Here is a 22103-nt window from a genome sequence, read left to right on the forward strand (position 1 = left end):
TTTCGGAGATGTAAGATATGCATGACATATATAGTTTAAAAAAGAAAGTAATGAACATTTAGGGTTATTTTTAATGACAATAAAAAGTTAACTACTAAGGCTAAAATTGTATACATAATAATTATAGTATACTCGGACTCTACCTATGAAACATAGGTCACTACTATATTGCCTCAGTAACCTTCAAAGACGAAAAAACCTCACCAAACTGCTTCTAACCGTGACCATCAGATTCTTTAAAAATAACATCTTCAATATAATACAATTGGTCATGTCATTTCTGTTGCTTATGAACCAGAGCACACAGTTTATAACCCTCACCAAGCATAGCCTTCAAAGCTTCACCAACCTACTCTACCTTAGCAGTTTGTATCTCATCTACCTTACTAGATAGGCCGTTGATTTGTGTCTCAGCAGCAGTCTCACCAAACTGCTCCATTGCCAAATTTTTAGTTTGTGCCTCAACACCAAGCTGATATCCCTAATCATGACACATACAATATATGTGTTGGCGACGATTGGGAGGTTGATTAGATAGTTAAGCATTTAAAAATTTTGAAAACTGATTTGATGAAACTTTGTAATTTTTTTGTTTGTTGTTGTGCAAGTGAGATTTTATTTATTTGAACAAAGACAATTAGGGTGATATAGTAGTTTCAAATCATATAAACGACATAGTATGAGTAAAGACTCTTCTTCAGCGCAAGTATCTCCTACTCGAGCTCTTCCTTCTTGAATCCTTTCTCTTAGCCACTATTCCTCATCCTTTGCCTCTTCTCATACCTTCTAGCCATTCTTCCCTTTCTGGCTCCTTTACTCACAAAGGCTAATGACACGACAAGACTATCAAATTTGAGTAACAAGTGATTTGTGTTTAAAAACAATTAAAAATAAAAAGATAAATACAGTTATAATTGTTGAAACACACCAACAAAACATCTCCGATTTGACCCAATAAAAGAAACATGTAGGGCAACTAAATTCATTGTCCATTCAGGACAAAATATTAGACCAACCACCAAACTTTAGCTTTTGCCTATGACATTGTTCTTATATCCTACTATTATGTTTGCACAAACTCGAGTATAAATGTATAATAAGGCATTAAGCCATTAAATTGTTTAAGCCATTAAATTGTTTTTGTAAAATATTTGTCTATAAAATATTTGTTTGTCTATAAAATATTTGTTTTTGTACGAAATTGCATAGATTCGTTTGAGCATTTCAGCCCAAGCTTTAGAGGAAGAAACATTGGTTACATAACGAACTACCAAGCCCATTCAAAAGCCCATTAGTGTATAAAACGAAAGCCCTAATTTCTCCAATACGCAAAGTGAGTGTCGAAGAGAGAGAGATAATCGAAGAAGAAGAGAAATGAAATTCACAGATTCTCCGGTGATCGATCTGACGGTGAACGGCACAAAACTCTCAATCCAACAAGACAATGGCTCTATGCACGTCGGAACTTCCGTCTGGCCTTGCTCACTAATCCTATCCAAATTCGCTGAACGCTGGTCAACACTAGACTCATCATCATCAACAACATCTCCAAATCCATACGCCGAACTCTTCGATTTCCGTCGCCGTCGAGGAATCGAGCTAGGAACAGGATGCGGAGTCGCCGGTATGGCTTTTTACTTACTAGGTCTAACGGAGATCGTACTCACAGACATAGCACCAGTCATGCCTGCGCTAAAACACAATCTGAAACGGAACAAAACGGCGTTAGGTAAATCTCTAAAAACCTCGATTGTTTATTGGAACAATCGAGATCAGATCTCGGCGTTGAAACCGCCGTTTGATTTGGTTATTGCGGCGGATGTTGTGTATATTGAGGAATCTGTAGGGCAATTAGTGACGGCGATGGAGTTGCTTGTGGCGGATGATGGTGCGGTGTTGTTAGGTTATCAGATTAGGTCACCGGAAGCTGATAAGTTGTTTTGGGAGTTATGCGACATCGTTTTTAAGATTGAGAAAGTTCCTCATGAGCATCTGCATTCTGATTATGCTTATGAAGAAACTGATGTTTATATCTTTAGGAAGAAGGTGAAGAAGAATGAAGCTGAATCAGTGTCATGAAGCTAGTTTTGGTTCTGTAATGTTGTTGTTACATTGATATGTAATTTGTTTCTTGTTATAGAATTCGAATTATCTCAACTATTTATATTTTCTTAGATATTGGCTACTAAAAGATGACAAAGGCTGAAATCAAATTTTTGTAACGATTTTTTTAAGAAGTATACAAGTTTTGTTGTGTGTTTTTGAAATATATACAAAGTAAGTTCTCTTGCCCAAAGAAATATGTGAAGTAACCAACATTGTGTTTCTATATTAGACTGATAAATTTGTTCACAAATGTATTTGTAGAACTCTCAATTGGGTGATTGTATTTGCGAGTTTTATTCCACATCGTTGTGGAGCGGCTGCGGTTGAAGAACCAAAGTTCGGATTAGAAACAGCTCGAACAAGCCAATCCCAAATCAAACCGCATACATACGTGATATGGTATTTCTATAGTGAAGGAAGTGTCAGGGTATTACTTTCACCTTTCAATGTTAGCTCTCTACTCATATCATAATCTATGGAAGGAAAAACAAAATTAAAAAATAGAGGAAAAAAAATGATCTATATATCGGACATGTAATTTTTAGAGCACACATATTATCACTAGAGAATCCCATCTAAGCACATGTTATGATGTTTGTAGTAAGAGTTCTCATATATATATGTATATGGTGTAAGACACTGATGACAGTTCTCATATATATATGTATATGGTGTAAGACACTGATGACAGTAACCAAATATGCCGTTTTGAGCAGCCACATTCAACAATTTATGAAATATAATCAAAATCTAAATTGTTCTTGAAATCAAACTTAAACACTTCCATCTTTCTTTGTTCTTTGCATAATAAAGCTCTTCATGAGCTATTCAATTTCTATCTTAATATTTCTCAAGCTTAATGGGCATCAGTCTAATCTTGTTTATTACAATTTGAAGTTCATGATGATTAAAAGGGGGAGCTAAACCACATTTTCTATATGCTAAGGTCGTAGCTAAAGCATCTAGAATCATTTTCACTAAGAAATATATTCTCTCTTCCAAACTACACGTTTACTCTTATGAAGATTGGAAAATCAGAGTAAAAAAAAATGAATCGATTGGACGACAAAAGAAATTAATAAACAGGCTTAGTTATGGGCTAATTTGGATAATGGGCCTTTATAGAACCAAATCAGTGAAAACTACTATAAAAAAAAGTAAGCGGTTGGATTTATTACATGAACTGGGCAACGGTCAGGTCCAAGATCCAAACACAAAGCGACAAAACACAAGTCCAAAGAAGAAAAAATATATTTATTTTAAAATTAAATTTGATAAATGCAAAGCGAGAGAAACAAAGAGAGAGAAACGCGAGCCCTGAATCAAACTCCCTCGATTTTCACAAAAACCAACCCAAAGAAAAAAAAGAAAAGAATCTGACAATTCACCAAACAACTCTCTCAAAGTCTTAAATTAAAATTTTTTGTCAATCAATTCACAAACTCAAATATCTTTTTATTTTTCAATATAAATTTTCGAAGGAAAAAAAGAAAAGTAGAAAAAAATCATGATTATGAAAGAAACGAATAGTCAGAGGCAAAACACTGTTGTTGTTGTTCGTTCGTTCGTTCGATTGTTGTTGCTGTTCTTCTTCTCACGATTTCATCTTTTATTTCTTTTAATATTAAAATTGTTCTCGGTTTATATTAATGATCTTGTCGATATTGCGAGACTAAAATGTTTAATGTTTTTGATTTTATTTGTGAAATTCCCAATCACATTCTTAGTAGTAGAGAGAGAAAGGTTTTTTCTTTTTGGTCTTTTGGTGGACAGATTTTTATTCTTCTTTACTTCTTCTTCCTCTTTTTCGTCAAACCATAAACAATAATCCAAACCCTTTGTTCTTCAGATATGTTCTTCTCTTGACACACACCTAATCTTTCTCCACCAAAATTTCCGACCAAGTCTCATACTTTTGATCTGTTTTTCAACTTTCTCATCAGCCCAAGTAAGTATTTTTTTCTTACCCATGACTGAAATCAATTTCATTAGTTTTTGTAATTTCTAGGGTTTCCAATTTTGTGGATTTGGGGATTGTTGCAGAAAATGGAAGGTGGGTCTGAAAAAACAACACCTGAAGGTTGTGGTGGTGAGAGTAAGTCTAAACGGAAAATGAAAACTGCTGCTCAACTTGAAGTTCTTGAAAACACTTATTCAGGTTTGTTTCTGTCTTCCTCCATTGTTTTTATATGAAGTTTCTGTTTTGTGTTTTTATAAGTGAAAGTTTTGTGTTTTAATTTTATTTTCAGCTGAGCCTTATCCTTCGGAAGCTATAAGAGCGGATCTCTCAGTGAAACTGAATCTTTCCGATAGACAGTTACAGATGTGGTTTTGTCACCGGCGGCTTAAAGAACGGAAATCTACTACGCCGAGCAAACGTCAGCGTAAGGAGTTAGTAACTCCAACGGCTATGGAATCCTGGGAACCACCCGTCAATGCCGGTGATTTAGTGGCGGGAAATGAGCTTGATTCTAGAAGAGCTGCTCGAGGCAGTGGCGGTAGTGGTGTGACGGTTGTGAGGCGGTTTAATGAACCGTCTTCTGCTGAGGTTAGAGCTATTGGTTATGTTGAAGCTCAATTGGGAGAGCGGTTGAGAGATAACGGACCGGTTCTTGGAATGGAGTTTGATCCTTTACCTCCTGGTGCATTTGGCATGCCTATTGGTATATAACTACTATACAACACTATATTTTGCTTCTTAGTATCGATAGAAATGTTGCTTAATTAGCTATAATGTTTGCAGAGATGCCAAGCCATCGCAAGGCGACTAGGCAAGCTTTCGAGACCAACATATATGTCCGATCCGATGTCAAGCCTATCAAAGTTAGTTTTCTATTAGTATTGATTGTCTCATGATATGTTGTTGTTGATGCTTGAATCTTTTTTTGTTAGTTCTCAATGATTTGTCATTTTTACATTTTAGGATCATGTGAGGCCTATTCGTGAATATCAGTTCATTCCTGAGCTGCCATCTTCGAGGACTGATCATTCGGAACGAGTTTCTCCGTCACATCATTTTGGAGTTCCACTTGATGGTTCGGTTATGAGGGTTTCAGCTGTGTCTGCTGGACATCGGGATGACTATAAAATTTCACCTCAGATACCAAATTTGAATCTTGCAACTCATCAAGGGAAGCCGGGGCATGTCTATTCGCCTAACTTGGTCGAATATGACTCACCGTATCAGAAAAGCTACATGGATACTGCTGCACAAGTTCATGATGATCCTTTTGTGAAATCAGAGAGAGAAGTTGGTAATGAGGATGAGGATGATGATGCCCTGCAATTAGAGAGACACCGCAAGGTTTGTAAACGAGGTTTTCGTGCGAATTTTTTGTATTGTATAAATAGCTGGCAACTGTACTCATAATTTTTTCTCCTTTATATATTCATTGTAGAATGAAGAAGCAAGAATAGCTCGGGAAGTCGAGGCTCATGAGAAGAGGATCCGAAGGGAACTAGAGAAACAAGATATGCTGAGGCGAAAGGTCTTGTTCTGATTTAAGCTAAGCACATACGTTTTTAACTGTATTTGTTGTTTGTGTTCATTGTGTCAATTGGTTTTGCAGAGAGAAGAGCAAATAAGGAAAGAAATGGAGAGGCAAGATCGTGAAAGACGGAAAGAGGAAGAACGTCTTTTACGTGAAAAACAGAGAGAGGAAGAGAGGTACCTTAAAGAGCAGATGCGAGAGTTGCAGCGAAGAGAGAAGTTCTTGAAGAAAGAAACAATCAGGGTAATGTGAAATATGCGCTACATTTAAGTTTCTTGAGAACTCACTTGAAATGTTGTTTACTCATTAGCATCTCTTATTATGACTAGGCTGAGAAAATGCGACAAAAAGAAGAGATGCGTAAAGAAAAAGAGGTTGCCAGGCTTAAAGCTGCTAATGAGAGGGCCATTGCTCGTAAGATCGCAAAGGAATCTATGGAACTTATTGAAGATGAACGCTTAGAGCTCATGGAGGTTGCTGCGTTAACAAAAGGCTTGCCTTCAATGCTCGCCCTTGACTTTGAAACTCTACAGAACCTCGATGAATATAGAGGTGAATCAATAACTCATTTTGTTTTATTTTATCTATTTTTCTGATTCATTTCAGCTGTTTATGGGAATTGTATCTTACATTCATCTGATGGATTATATTATTTCAGACAAGCAGGCAATATTTCCCCCAACATCTGTAAAATTGAAAAAGCCCTTTGCAGTCAAGCCGTGGAATGGTTCTGATGAGAATGTTGCAAATCTTCTTATGGTGACTTTTCCCATCTTATCTGTCGTTAAATTTTTCCACTTTGATGTGAATCTCAATAACAGTATATACATAGAAACGAGTTTTTGCTTTATTTTAGTCACCAGCTAACATTCTTAACGTGGTTGACAACATGTAGGTGTGGAGATTCTTAATCACTTTCGCAGACGTTCTTGGTCTTTGGCCATTTACCCTGGACGAGTTTGCTCAGGCATTCCATGACTATGTAAGTGTTTCACTCTTTTTCAAGTCTATACAAGATCTAAACAGTATGCTTCTCTTAACTTTTCCTTGTTGGTCATGTAGGACCCACGGCTAATGGGAGAGATACACATTGTTCTATTGAAGACTATAATCAAAGATATCGAGGGTGTGGTAAGAACGCTGTCGACCGGTGTTGGAGCAAACCAGAATGTTGCTGCTAATCCCGGAGGGGGTCATCCTCACGTTGTGGAGGGTGTAAGTTACCCACTTTCTAGTATCTCTATTGATTATAATGGAAATCTTTCTCCTATTCCTCCTAATGTTTAGTATGATGCAATTTTTGGATTAGGCATACGCGTGGGGTTTTGATATACGCAGCTGGAGAAAAAACTTGAATGTTTTTACATGGCCTGAAATCTTGAGGCAACTCGCTCTCTCTGCCGGGTTGGGACCGCAACTGAAGAAAATGAACATTAGGACTGTGTCTGTTCATGATGACAATGAGGTGGGCCATCTAACGTATTTCGTTAATTTCGGTTTTTCTACAATATTCTGACTTCTGGTTTTCTTCAAGTGCAGGCCAACAACTCTGAGAATGTGATTTTCAACCTAAGGAAAGGAGTAGCAGCTGAGAATGCTTTTGCCAAGATGCAAGAGAGGGGACTTTCTAATCCACGACGTTCACGGCATCGTTTGACTCCAGGCACTGTTAAGTTTGCTGCATTTCATGTTCTATCTCTTGAAGGTGAAAAAGGTTTGAACATTCTTGAGGTTGCAGAGAAGATTCAGGTAAAGATGGTCTAAAGATTGTTTCTCTTAAACTTACTATCTAAGCAGGGTTTTATTTCATTCTCCTTTTCTTTCTTATTGATCATAGAAATCAGGATTGAGGGATCTAACGACGAGTAGGACACCTGAAGCCTCGGTTGCTGCTGCGTTGTCTCGAGATACAAAACTCTTTGAGAGGGTAGCTCCTTCTACGTATTGTGTACGTGCTTCCTATAGAAAAGATGCAGGTGATGCTGAGACTATATTTGCTGAAGCGAGAGAGAGAATACGTGCATTCAAGAGCGGCATCACTGATGTAGAAGATGTTGATGACGCTGAGAGAGATGAAGACTCTGAAAGCGATGTCGGAGAAGACCCAGAGGTTGATGTGAACCTTAAAAAGGAAGATCCCAATCCTCTGAAGGTAGAAAACTTAATTGGAGTCGAACCATTGTTGGAAAATGGGAAACTGGATACCGTGCCCATGAAAACTGAACTGGGACTGCCTCTTACTCCCTCTCTCCCCGAGGAAATGAAAGATGAGAAAAGAGATGACACTTTAGCGGACCAATCTCTAGAGGATGCGGTAGCAAACGGTGAAGATAGTGCTTGTTTTGACGAGAGCAAACTTGGGGAACAGTGGGTTCAAGGACTTGTAGAAGGAGATTACTCGAATCTTAGCAGCGAGGAACGTTTAAACGCACTTGTTGCTCTGATTGGTATTGCCACCGAAGGAAACACAATCCGAATCGCCCTTGAGGTATATATGATTCTTATCCTAAAAATAATCTTGACTTACATTCTCTTTAGTTTTTTACCATAATCAGATTCTGTGTGTTGTGTGCAGGAACGGTTGGAGGTAGCAAGTGCATTAAAGAAACAGATGTGGGGTGAAGTGCAACTCGACAAACGCTGGAAAGAAGAGTCTTTGATTCGAGCAAATTACCTCTCATACCCAACAGCAAAGCCGGGGCTTAATATCGCAACCCCTGCATCTGGAAATCAAGAAAGTTCATCAGCGGATGTGACTCCAATCTCCTCACAGGACCCGGTGAGTCTTCCACAGATCGATGTGAATAACGTGATTGCTGGACCAAGCTTGCAATTGCAAGAAAATGTACCTGGAGTGGAGAATTTGCAGTATCAGCAGCAACAGGGGTACACAGCGGACCGGGAAAGGCTGCGTGCACAGTTAAAAGCGTATGTTGGGTATAAAGCTGAAGAGCTATATGTATATAGGTCGCTTCCGCTAGGTCAAGATCGAAGACGCAATCGCTATTGGCGGTTTTCAGCATCCGCCTCTCGAAATGATCCTGGTTGTGGTAGAATATTCGTGGAACTTCAGGACGGACGCTGGAGGCTCATTGATTCCGAAGAGGTATATATGAAAAGACTTAAATCTGGAATTGAAATGCAAACATTTGTGTTTATAACAATCATCGAACCTTCTTTGCTACTTGTTTTTTTCAGGCTTTTGACTATTTGGTGAAGTCACTAGATGTTCGCGGTGTAAGAGAATCACATTTACACTTTATGTTGCTGAAGATCGAAGCATCCTTCAAGGAAGCATTAAGGAGGAATGTGGCAGCAAATCCCGGGGTGTGTTCCATATCTTCTAGCTTGGATTCCGATACTGCGGAAATCTCCACGACGTTTAAGATCGAGCTAGGGGATAGTAACGCCGTTGAGAGATGCAGCGTATTGCAACGCTTCCATAGTTTCGAGAAGTGGATGTGGGATAATATGCTGCATCCTAGTGCTTTATCTGCATTTAAGTATGGTGCTAAGCAAAGCAGTCCGCTTTTTCGCATATGCAGAATCTGTGCGGAACTACACTTTGTCGGAGATATTTGCTGTCCTAGTTGCGGTCAGATGCATGCTGGTCCAGATGTTGGTGAGTTGTGTTTTGCTGAGCAAGTGGCTCAACTCGGGGATAATTTGAGAAGAGGAGATACTGGCTTTATCTTGCGTAGCTCAATCTTGTCTCCTCTTAGAATAAGACTACTCAAGGTTCAGTTAGCACTTGTCGAAGTGAGTTTTTCTATACTTTTCCTTAGTTCATCATCTAATTTTCTAGAAATTTTGGTGTCTAATTGTTTTTGGCAAATAACATAGAAGAACCAAATGGAAATAGAAAACTTTTCGATTCGGTCTGAAACGGTTTCGGTTTCTAGAACTAATGAGTATTGTGATTCTTCTTCGCCATGGACAGGCTTCTCTTCCACCTGAAGGACTTGAAGCTTTTTGGACAGAGAATCTTAGGAAATCTTGGGGTATGAAGCTGTTGTCATCAAGTTCCCATGAAGATCTTTATCAGGTTCGTATTTCCTAATTGTTGCAGCGATTTATAGTTATCTTGTGGGCAATTCTGATTCCTTGAAACTCACCTGTTTCAGGTTCTCACAACGTTAGAGGCAGCACTAAAGAGGGATTTCTTGTCTTCAAACTTTGAAACAACTTCTGAACTCTTGGGTTTACAAGAAGGAGCTCTCGCCAGCGATCTTACTTGTGGGGTTAATGTACTACCGTGGATACCAAAGACAGCAGGAGGTGTAGCTTTGAGACTCTTTGATTTCGACAGCTCGATTGTTTACACACCCGATCAAAACAACGATCCTCTAAAAGACAAAGAATCTGAAGATTTCGTGGTAAGTATATAATAACGAATGCTGATATTTTCTTTATTCATATACTGAAAGTTGTCTTGTTTACAAGGGTTTGGAGACAAATATTCTGAGAAACTTACATGAGAAGGACGTAATGGAAACTCCGGTGCAAGTTGCTGCTTATAAGCAAGAAGAGAACTGGACGGATCCTGGTTTAGGTGGTGTGTCTAGCTCTGGGAGAGGAGGTCGACCACCACGAGGACGTGGCCGGCCTCGTGCCCGTGGCAATGGCAAGAAACCGGCAGTTTCTGTTAAACCACCACGAGGTGCAGCAAACTCAAATGGTGAAACCATGTTGAGACCGAGAGCACAACCACGTGGGGGTAGAAAGAATGGGCGGCGTAGTGGCACCAAAGGCCGAAAGAGACCAACGCAAGGAACACTCGGTATATGTAATGAAGTAGGAGGAGGACGTCGGGTTAAGGAAGTTGCTGTAACCGCCAAAACCAGTCTTCCTGATAACGATGACGATTGGATCGAAACCCCTGAACTGCAAGACGATGACGGAGAAGCTAGCAGCTCGGGGAGATCGTTTCAGTATGAGGACTATGATGATGATGATGTCATGGCTCCGATTGATGATTTTGATGGCGGCGGCGAATCAAGTAAATTAGTAGGTAGGGGGGAATTTAGCTTACATAGTGATGATGAATACGAAGAAGAAGAGGAAGAAGAAGAAGACATGAACATGAAAATGGATGTGAATGTTGTTGATGATGAGGATGAAGATTACATAAACGAAGACTCGTATGGTAGAAAGCAGCATGGGATTAGCATTAGCAACGATGCAGCGACTCGGAAAAGGTTTAATAAGTTTGAAGATCCTGATCTAACATCTTCATCGTCTTCTGATTTTCAATGACTGATTTTAGACAAGAACCTACGAAGCTTGTTTTTGTATTCTTCAAAATGAATTCTTTTAGTGTAACAACCTTTTTGTAAGGTAACGTCAATGTAATCCTTTTGTCTCTTATGAGCTTGCTTATACGGTTATTATTATTAGAGAGCTTTGGTCCGGTTTAGCTCTGGTTACCCGAATTCTATTAGAGTCGGGGATCAACATAAACCATAGATTTTCAGTCGGTTTTGTTGTTCTGGTAAACAGAATTTTATTAGAGTCAGGACCAAAATAAACCGTGATTTTTCGGGACTTAACCGGATGTTTTGTAGTTCAGCCGGTTTATTTGCGGTTTTGATCTATCTGGTTCGGTCTTCTTTATTTTATCTTCGGTCACAAGGTATCGAAAATCACTTCTTTTTTTCTACTAAAGAAAATCACCCTAAAAGTATTCCACGTTAAACATGTTCAACTGTTTTATCTCATGCACCAACCAATTTTAGAATTCAGAGTATTATTACATTATCTAAACCGAGCCATGAATTATATGTAGCAAATTATTGTCGTAAATTACTGTTTTTTTTTTAAAGAATTCGGAGTATTAGACCATCAACATTGAGATGTGAATCTATATGCATTAGTTATTGGGGATGTAATTTTTTGCGATTATAAAACTGTAACTATGTTACATTATTGTTGTTGGTGTTGCTATTGTAAAAAAAGGAAAAAAGAAAAAAAATCAAAGGGTTTGGGATCTGTAAAGAGTGACATGGAGTGGGACTGAGAACGACGTCGTGCATATGTCTCTCATTGAGCTTACAGACAAAGCACTGCTCGCCTCTCATGACACAGAAGAAAGACAAAACTATCTTCTCCACATATCACAACCCCTCTCCTGATTTTTTATATTATTAAAAATATCATCTCAATCATGTAATGGAAACTAGTATTTTAATCATGAAAATTTTAAAAAGTTTCATAACTTCTATTTTTCGTACAAGTTTAAGAAGGTGTCTTATATGTAATTTTAAGACCTCTTCTTAAACACTGAAAGACAAAATTCAAAATTTTCCTTTTGTATTATCTGATTTTAACAGTAGTGTATAAGTACACTTGTTTGCCAAATAATTTTTTTATGTGTTGAAACTAAATGAATAAATATTATCAATATTAGCATATACATTAAATAATAGTACAAGTGGAGAATTTACCTGGTGTACAATGGATTGGGAATGGTTGAAATTGAGACTAGGAGTCTAGGATTGGAAATGGACAATATATTTCAGAATGATTTTATCTGACATGTTTTTGTTACGTATTTGGTATTCAAATATAATGTCCCAATTTGTTGAACAAATCCAGCATATATAAAAGCTTTCTCAGGAATAAATATCATAGTGCATGTCCCAAAACCTTTTAAAATGTCCGACCACTACTCTAATAAGTACATCTAAGGAAATAGGTTTTTTTTTTTTGAATTCAGAGAAATTTTATTTTTCAAGCCGAAGACGACCATAAAACATTTTTTACAGTTAAGTTTTATAACTGGAAACTACAAATAATTTTACTATGCGGTTTTCTCTAAATAGTAATTTTAAAATATGTTTATATGTGTATATTTGAGACAGGAAAAATATAATTATTTCACTAACCAATGTAAATAATTTCGAGAAAAATAAAGGGAAGAAGAATGTTGGAAAAAAGGTAGAAGAACGAAAAATATCTGTAAGGTTTCCATTATAGTTATCTTTCGAAATTTCAATAATTAACACATGTACGACGATTTCTACATTTCTGTCGAATGTCATTTAAGAAAATGATATTCAAACTTTATTGATAGAAGTAGACCTAAATGCCAAAAAATGCTACAATTCATGTCTCTCACTATTATGCATGAGTGTAGTTTGATTTGACGGGATATTAAATCGCATTGAATTATACTGTACTCCATGATTCTCATCATTATGACATAAATATGTCGTAAGACTAAATTTCATGTTTGGTTTAATGGTTTCCTATACTTTTCTACTATGATTTCGGGTTAAAAAGAAAAGAAAAAAATTCTCTATTTCTCAAAAAATATAACTTGTATACATATCTATTTCATTTAGATAAAGGAGTACTTCTAAATGACATTATCCAAACTGATTAAACATTTGAAGAATGTTACGTGTAGAACAAATTTGATGTGGCATGTTGTCACTGAAAATCTTTCAACGGTAACTATAAAGTTTTTTGACAAGCCAAAAAGAATTTCTATAACCTATAGACAAATATTCTTTCATCAATTGAAGTATTTACTAAGTTTCAAACGTTTAAGACCATTAGGAATGTTTATTCCATTCAAATTATGGATTATCTCTTGTTAATCTATATTGATATTGACACTTTTTGTAAAATGTTGGTAAAGGCTTCAATTATTACAACGCTCATGTGATTTGTTTTTTTTCCTTCCTTTTGTGAACCATTTTCTTTTTAAATTTTGTCATATTTCAGTTGCTTTGTTCTCCTATCTTTGTTTGACTTTGTCTTACTTTTCTTTGAATATTTCGACCACCAAATTTGATTAATACGAGTAACTTAGTAATAATTAATATAGCTATGGAAGTTTTTATACTCAAAAACTTACAATAGTGCGTGTACTTAAGTGCATCTTGCAGGAATATAGGTCTTCGAATTTGTTGATTGCGAAGAGAGCTTTTGAAACTAGAAGCTCAACGAGAAAACTCAATAACGTATTTATATTAGAAAGACTGGATTATTATAATCTTTATGATTCAAGTCAATCCGTTTGACATAATTCTATTCCTTTCTTTTTGTTTTTGATAAAGAATTTATTCCTATCGCAATAGTAATTAATCAAACATGTAGATTGAATGAGATGGGAAGAAAAAGAGATTAATAAAGGAGCATTATCCAAATGTGGCTCACGAGAAGGTCAATTTCTACGCCCCCACTTGTTTATACGTCTCGTCTCCATCATATTTTGTCTCTTTGTTTTGTATAAATCTGTGCATATCATTTCATTTCCTTTTAAAAATATATTTCAATTTCATTTTGCAATAATAGACCTCTCTTTATAGTTGCAACATTATTTTCTTTAAGATTTTTTTATGTATGATTAATTTTTCACATATGAACACGAAAAAGATGTAAAAACCCCAAAAAAAATAACAACTAAAACGTTGTCGTCTGGTGAAGACTGAAGAGTAAGCATGACATGACATTTTCACATATTAAAAATTCTCAAAATAATTGGAGTCCACATAGCAATAAATAATAATAAATAAAAGAATATAGAGAAAAAATAACAAAATGTAATGTTGCCAACCCCGTTCCACTGCATTATTCATTTCAAAATATATATACAAGCACAAACATATTTAAAAGGGAAATTAAGTTATATATTAAAACAAAAGATGTGGTTGAGATCCCACCACAAATTTAATATATAATACTATATGCACTTTGATATCTTTTTTTAAAGAAAACTAAAATCTTTACTATTATATTCATACACTATACACATAAAATTTGCAGTTTTTTTACTGTCAATTCCTATAAGTGAGTTTCTTATGTAAACCAACTGTTTGTTTTTATTTATTAATTATATTTTATGAATCCAAGGTATCCGAATGTTAAATTAAATAGACTTGAGTTTTGACCCCAAACATGTCACTGTCCTATTAATGAAATAATAAATTTTACTTAAAAAGACGTTACGTCGTAACGTAGCTCTGTAATAGTTGTACTAACCACTAGAGTTAATAATATAATTAATGCCACACCAAAAAAATAACCATTCACGCAATAAGAGTACACATTAAATGCAATAAATCATGCTTCTAACGCCAATTAGCATCGTCGTTTCTCTTAGCAAAAAAAATCAGCATCGTTTCGGTGAGAAATGTAACGCTATTAAACTGTTAGCTTATTTGCATTTGCACATGCACTGATGCACATGTGGATAAAAAAACAGTAATGTGAAAAGTAACGCTTTTAACGCCAAGTAGCAACATTTCTTCGAGAACTGTAACGCAGTTAAGCTTATTGTATATTTGCATCCACCAGTCACGCACGTATGGATAAAAAGTTTAAACAGAAAAGAAAACTGTAACTCCCACATTTTGGTCAAAGGGTTATTAAATAATGCTAATTGTTTGTACATCAAATTTGGGATTCAATTTTGAAACTGCAGATTATTGAAATAAATAAATTTATAGGACCGTTTTTAGAGTGACGTAGGTAAACGGGTAAACCGTTGTCAACTTGTCATAGTCCAGTCTTTGAAAACATGATGTTCCTGATTTTATCTAAAATAAAACTCTAGGTGCAGATAAAACTGTCAGTGGTCGAGTTATTTGTATAATCCCTTGCTATAAAAGTGGCAAATTAGATTTAGCAGTCGAAAGCTAAGTTAATCATTTGTAATAAGATACGGAAAAAAAATGACAAGTATATATAGATATATATATATAAATTTTAATATATAGTACGACAAACAAAATTACACATAAAAGTTTCAGTTTTAGTATAAGCCGCAAATACAGGTGTAAGTGCAATAGTATTTAGGAATTGAATCCACATAGACAGAAAAAAATACAATAAATTTATAAAAATTTAAACTAAGCTAGAACAACAAAAAATTATACGAACTTATGTAAGATTTCAGAAATAAAATAATTAAATAATAACTAAATAAATATATAAATATATAAAAAAATTCGTAGAACTTGGAAAACTTATCAGAAAATTGTATAAAAAACATGTAAGTTCAATAATGATAATAAATTGAATTTCTAGTGTAAATTATCATGCTGGCGTTGCAGTAATAATATTTGTGAAATAGATTACGTAAAGAAGTGGATATAAAATTATCAGTAGTAATAAAAATTTAGTGAGGTTTGTCTTAAGCAATTCTAACAAACAATATAAACAGAATTCAGTAAATTAAGAAAGCACGATAACATCTTTTGGTTTGTTGGCTATAATAATTGGTGTAGCTAAACCTAATTACCAAGTCATCACTAAAATGAGAACTAATTTGGTTAAAGTGAGTAAGTTAAGATATTTTTCTCAACTTTCTCCTATATATGTGGACTTGTTTAACAAGAGAATTTTGATTTATTAATTGGATCGACAAGGCCAATCTATAAACAAAAACCCAAAATACGGACTAATGCAACTATCTATATGGAATCGAATTTCGGTGGATATTAAACCACTTGACTAAAAAATTTCTCTATTCGACATATATATTTGTTCATCGAGTTATTAGTTTTACAATCACACAGTAACAATAAAGAGATCCATTATTGGTTGCTTGTATACCAAACTCATAGTATACCAAACTCGTCTAAAAGATTTGGGAAAGCTACCGCTCATAAGAAACTATGGTAAGTTGGTATTGAACACAACTTATCTCACATTTCTTACAATCTATCCTTTTTAAAAGGATATTACTCAGCATAATTCGTCTCATATTTCTAATAATTCATTTTTCTTAAAAGGATATTGACATAACTCACATTAATGTTTCATTTACTTTTTACGGCTTACTGCCCTGCAAGCCCAAGCTTCCTTGTGGCCCCTCAAGCCCAAGCTAGTTTGGGCTCATGGCCAAATTTATATTTTATTAATAATGGAAGTCATGAATAATAATCTGTATTAGCGATTCCTGAAGAATTAAGATATGTCAGCTCTCTGTTTTCAAATTAGTTAAACAAACAAATTTTAATATGAGGTGAATAATCTTCTCATGTCTCTCGTTTTCCAGGGAAAGTCGTATAGGATCCATGCATCTTCCTACAACAAAATATTAAACCCCAAGCCTAATCACATTCAAACGTTTAAGGCCAAAACATCTATTACCCGAAGTAATATTTATCTAAACGATGGAAAATACATTTTTTCACTCAAAAGAGATGGGTTTGTTATTAATATATGCCTTTAAGCACTTTACATACCAAAAATATTCAATTGAAATAATCTCATTTATCCGGTTTTGTAATCTTATTATTATAATTTATGATTTTTGTACCACCAAATATTGTGGCATACCTATATATGATCTCATTCCTCTTTATTTTGAAGTGCCTAGAACACTAGTCTTCTTCTTTTCATGGTTACGAAAATGTTTACAGAAAATCATGGATGATTCAAGAAAATAGACCACTTTTTGAGATACTTTTCCGTAAACCCTAAGTATATCCATAATATCTCTACATTGACCAATGACAAATAGTAGTTTAGATATTGATGGACTTATGGGAGCTAGTTTTTATTATTAACTAGATTTTAACCCGCGGTATACCGCGGGACGATTTATTTTTAAAAGTAATATATATTAAAACTTGCAAATTTTATTTTTACAAAATATTTATATTTTACAGTTTATAATTGTTATTAAGTAACGCTATACCACGAATTCATGAGACAATTGTTAAAAAAACTGAAGTTTTGACCCCTATTAAAACAGCATATTAATAATATTTTAAAATTTTATAAATATTGATTCAAATACATCCACCATATAACCCAATTCCAAAATAAAACACGTTCTGTAATTTCTTTACCCGTCCCATGATTATTTTTTTAAGTAGTAATTTTTAAAATTTTAGAATTATTTTTATATATAAAAGTTTTGCAAATTGTATCATTCTCTAATACATTTATATTTTATAGTTTAAATTAAATTAATTAAAATTTAGATATCAAATCTTATAAGTTGATTTTGATTGGCTATTATTTTTAAAAATTAATAATGTATTTCGTTTTTAATTAATTAAATTAATTAAATTAGTATTTGACTTTTTAATCCTTAAAGAGATAAATTAATTTACTCTTTAAAATTTTATTTCTAATGGCATACCTATGTAATTACTTACAAAAATTAAGGTTACATTTAAAATGTACTTCCCAAATAATATAGTAGGATAAATTGTTTTATCTATGATTTATGAATATCCACATCAGTTCTGTAAAAAATAAAACTAAAAGAAAAACCAAGGAGAAAACAAATCGCCTTGTAAAAAACCGTTTTTGATAAATGTAACATTTAGGTTTTGTGTTAGTTAAGATCCGAAACAAGACAAATCTTATACACGCCATAATCCAGTATGTCGAAATCTACACCGTATTAATTATTGCTACTATGAACAACCATTCTATCCGATCATAGACTTTACTCTTATTTGTCGTTATTATCATAAAATGTCGTTTAAATAAATTATTTGTAGGATACCAATTCTTTAATTATATTAGTTCAAACACGTATAATTTTGGTGGTTTTTGAGGATGAATATCATCAAAGATAAATGCATTTTGGTGAAATAAATAATCAAATAATTATTTTAAATTATCTTTATGCACCACTATTTTTAATAAATTGGACTCTTACAACGTTTTCCTTAAAAAAAATCATGGATCTTAAAACTTATACCCAAACAAATATGTAGAAAATTATTATTATATATATAAATATATATATATATATATAAGCTATACAAAATCTTATTATATAGTAGTAGCGCTTGATTCTAAAATAGCATAATTAGACGAAAAAGCATGCATTTTGTAACATTTTATACTTTGTAAGTAAAACACATAAAAAATAATTTTATGAATAAGAAATCCACATAAAAAAAAAAAGAAGTAACATACTGTGAAAAATTAGGAAACTTTTTGAGGCACCAATTTTTTATGCCACTTTCAAAAAAGCATTAATGAAAATTTGTTTAAAATATCATTTTAAAATTTGACGTACAAAAGTACAAAACCTCATACAATTTCAAAACTTTACAAAGACTCAATAACATGTGTTATAGAGACTTTATAAACTTTCTTATAACATACTCTATAATTTTTTATATCCATATATTTGTGATATTTTTGAAAATGGATAAAATAAATTTGATATTTTTATAAATAGAAAATATTAATGGTATTTTTGAATTTTTCCCAAAATAATTATTAGTCTTATACTCCAAAATGTAAAAAAAAATCACTTTTTATTAAAAAAATACTTACGCATTTGCTTAATTGCTAGTCGTCAAAGTTTTGTCATTTTATGCAAATACTAAAAAAATGTAGAAAGCATTTCCTCTTTATTTTTGGGACAACCAAGAAAGGAGCATTTCAATAGTGTATACATAGACAAAAATATTTCTCATTTCCTATATTTGACTCTTTAAATCTTTAATAGCTCTTGTAATTTTTTCCATTCATTGTAATACAGCCATAATGTTTAAAAGGAAACTGTCAATTATAAACTTATACTAGAATATAAAATATGGTATTGAATTGAATATTTTCAAAAATAAAATATTAAATTTACGAAAAGAATAAAAAAACTTAAAAATCTCTCTCTCCTATCTCTCAACCACAACTTATTTTTCATGTCAGTATCCACCAACACATATATACGGCATATAAAAGATTTTAATAAAACCTTGGAACTATCTATATCTATTCAGACACACACGTCTATATATATATATACACTCATATACTACTTTCACTGTATCATTCTTGTTTTCTCTAAATTTTTCAAAAAACCTTTAGAATTTTCATTTTTTTACGATTCCGATGTTAACTGTTTCTCCGGCTCCAGTACTCATCGGAAACAACTCAAAGGATACTTACATGGCGGCAGATTTCGCAGATTTTACGACGGAAGACTTGCCGGACTTTACGACGGTCGGGGATTTTTCCGATGATCTTCTTGATGGAATCGATTACTACGACGATCTTTTCATTGGTTTCGATGGAGACGATGTTTTGCCGGATTTGGAGATAGATTCGGAGATTCTTGGGGAATATTCCGGTAGCGGAAGAGATGAGGAACAAGAAATGGAGGGTAACACTTCGACGGCATCGGAGACATCGGAGAGAGACGTTGGTGTGTGTAAGCAAGAGGGTGGTGGTGGTGGTGACGGTGGTTTTAGGGACAAAACGGTGCGTCGAGGCAAACGTAAAGGGAAGAAAAGTAAAGATTGTTTATCCGATGAGAACGATATTAAGAAAAAACCTAAGGTGTGTTTATTTCCCAATTATCCATGTTAGATTAGTTTATTTTTTTTCTTCTTTAAAGGTAAAAAATCCCATTAAGAAATCACCAACCTTTTTAAGGATTTCATTAAAAAAACATAAACTTCTAGTGTTTCTGAATATTTTTTTTACAAAGTTAGTGAATTAGTGTATTTATCATATACACAATTATTATTAAGTTTGATAACTGGAGTAGATCTAGGACCAAAACCAAGTTTTGTGTAGTAGGACTATACAAATTTGTGTGTTTATTTGGACTAAATATTTTTTTTTATAAAACTGTAAGACAATTTTCTATAAAAAAAATGAATTCCTTTTTTTTCTTTTCATTTATTGATTAATTAATATATTGTTCCGGCAAATCAGGTGGATTGGACGCCGGAGTTACACCGGAAATTTGTACAAGCGGTGGAGCAATTAGGGGTAGACAAGGCGGTGCCGTCTCGAATCTTGGAAATTATGAACGTTAAATCTCTCACTCGTCACAACGTTGCTAGCCATCTTCAGGTAAATTTTAGACTAAAACTATACAAACTAATTTTAACAGGAATTAATCAAGTGCTATAACCCCTAACATAGTAATTACCTAATTTATAGATTACATGTTTTTCCTTCAAAATTTTTTATGAAAAGACAAGTAAAATACTAACCAACTCAGATTTGTGTAATAAGATTAATTTGTGTTGTGTTCTTCTTGTAATGATAGAAATATAGGTCACATCGGAAACATCTACTAGCGCGTGAAGCAGAAGCTGCCAGCTGGAATCTCCGGAGACATGCCACGGTGGCAGTGCCCGGAGTAGGAGGAGGAGGGAAGAAGCCGTGGACAGCTCCTGCCTTAGGCTATCCTCCACACGTGGCACCAATGCATCATGGTCACTTCAGGCCTTTGCACGTATGGGGTCATCCTACGTGGCCAAAACACAAGCCTAATACTCCGGCGTCTGCTCATCGGACGTATCCAATGCCGGCCATTGCGGCGGCTCCGGCATCTTGGCCAGGTCATCCACCGTACTGGCATCAGCAACCACTCTATCCACAGGTAATAATAATTCATTTGTAAAAATGTTACATGTTTTTCCATTATTAGTTGTATGGTTAAATCATGAAAAATAATCGAAATGACATAACTAAATCAGCTTTGTTGAACAATCATGACACTGCAAAAAGCTAGTCTTTGTACACTATTGGCTTTTTAACACATGCAACATATATAAGTATAAAACGGAATCATTGAATTAGATTGTGGTTTTGTCTAACAACGCAATTAGTAAAAGATTGCAAGATCATGAATCATTTTTATGTAGACAACTAATAAAGATTTAGAGCTATGAATTATGTATGGATTTTACAAAAACATATTTCTAATCATGGTTTATGTGTATATATGTGTAGGGATATGGTATGGCATCATCGAATCATTCAAGCATCGGTGTTCCCACAAGACAATTAGGACCCACTAATCCTCCCATCGACATTCATCCCGTGAGTGCACCTTTTTTGGTTTCAATTTTGTTTATTAGATTTTGATTATGACATAACCCAAAAAAGTTTTCGAATAAATTTTGGATAATTAACAATATTTCATTACTTGACGGTTGCAGTCGAATGAGAGCATAGATGCAGCTATTGGGGACGTTATATCAAAGCCGTGGCTGCCGCTTCCTTTGGGACTGAAACCGCCGTCGGTTGACGGTGTTATGACGGAGTTACAACGTCAAGGAGTTTCTAATGTTCCTCCTCTTCCTTGAGAAAGATCTCCAAAATTTGTCGAAATCTCAAACTTTTAACTTCATTTTTTTGGTATCTTCTATGTATTTTTGCAAGGGAAAGACGATAAATCCTTGTTGCTTGATCATATGTATTTCTCTATATGAGTGCATGTATCGAAGTTAAGCAACTTTAATATATCGTTATAATCTTCGATAGCAGAATCTGTAATTTTTATTAACTTTCAACTCCCGAAGCATCATTGCAAAATGACTAAATGCAACACTTTTTGGGGTTAAAAATGCTTAACATTTTAAAACATTACTATCATTTATTCAATCAACAATTTATAGTTTTATACAATTGAAAACTAGACGGGATATATATCGCATGTGTTTTTTCAATGGCTTATTTTGTTTTATAATGCCAACTTTCACAGCTATGGATTGTGACTATTTATAATTTCAAAGAAGTCAAATATTTTTAAAACTCAATTAAAGTCCATAAAAAAATTTG

General features: G+C 34.2%; 3 protein-coding genes across 6 annotated transcripts; all 3 read left to right on the forward strand.

Moving 5' to 3' along the window:
* Positions 1 to 1186: 1186 nt before the first annotated feature.
* On the forward strand, positions 1187 to 2345 carry AT5G44170 (S-adenosyl-L-methionine-dependent methyltransferases superfamily protein). The gene has a single exon (NM_123784.4). The coding sequence runs from the start codon at positions 1375 to 1377 to the stop codon at positions 2077 to 2079; it is 705 nt and encodes a 234-aa protein (NP_199230.1). The 5' UTR covers positions 1187 to 1374; the 3' UTR covers positions 2080 to 2345.
* Positions 2346 to 3408: 1063 nt separating this feature from the next.
* Positions 3409 to 11215, forward strand: RLT2 (Homeodomain-like transcriptional regulator; the record flags this gene model as incomplete). Of its 3 annotated transcripts, NM_001344536.1 has the most annotated exons (19): positions 3409 to 4054; positions 4150 to 4264; positions 4356 to 4769; positions 4850 to 4929; positions 5030 to 5410; positions 5505 to 5594; positions 5676 to 5840; positions 5927 to 6149; positions 6256 to 6356; positions 6493 to 6579; positions 6660 to 6812; positions 6907 to 7062; positions 7137 to 7346; positions 7435 to 8085; positions 8173 to 8703; positions 8796 to 9356; positions 9538 to 9642; positions 9722 to 9973; positions 10041 to 11215. In NM_001344536.1, the coding sequence occupies 18 exons, from the start codon at positions 4153 to 4155 to the stop codon at positions 10851 to 10853; spliced, it is 5085 nt and encodes a 1694-aa protein (NP_001318738.1). In that variant the 3' UTR covers positions 10854 to 11215. The 3 variants fall into 3 exon arrangements, with proteins under 3 accessions (NP_001318738.1, NP_199231.1, NP_001190470.1); NM_123785.1 differs by lacking the exon at positions 3409 to 4054 and having other exon boundaries at positions 4153 to 4264; positions 10041 to 10992; NM_001203541.1 differs by lacking the exons at positions 3409 to 4054; positions 8796 to 9356 and having other exon boundaries at positions 4153 to 4264; positions 10041 to 10992.
* An 8027-nt stretch (positions 11216 to 19242) lies between these two features.
* Positions 19243 to 21907, forward strand: GLK2 (GOLDEN2-like 2). 2 transcript variants are annotated; one of them, NM_123786.4, is made up of 5 exons: positions 19262 to 19862; positions 20244 to 20384; positions 20584 to 20919; positions 21273 to 21362; positions 21482 to 21907. In NM_123786.4, the coding sequence occupies exons 1-5, from the start codon at positions 19416 to 19418 to the stop codon at positions 21626 to 21628; spliced, it is 1161 nt and encodes a 386-aa protein (NP_199232.1). In that variant the 5' UTR covers positions 19262 to 19415; the 3' UTR covers positions 21629 to 21907. The 2 variants fall into 2 exon arrangements, with proteins under 2 accessions (NP_001331906.1, NP_199232.1); NM_001344537.1 differs by having other exon boundaries at positions 19243 to 19862; positions 21273 to 21841.
* Positions 21908 to 22103: the final 196 nt, after the last annotated feature.

Source organism: Arabidopsis thaliana, chromosome 5 (assembly GCF_000001735.4).
Source record: "Arabidopsis thaliana chromosome 5, partial sequence".
Taxonomy (NCBI): Eukaryota; Viridiplantae; Streptophyta; class Magnoliopsida; order Brassicales; family Brassicaceae; genus Arabidopsis; species Arabidopsis thaliana.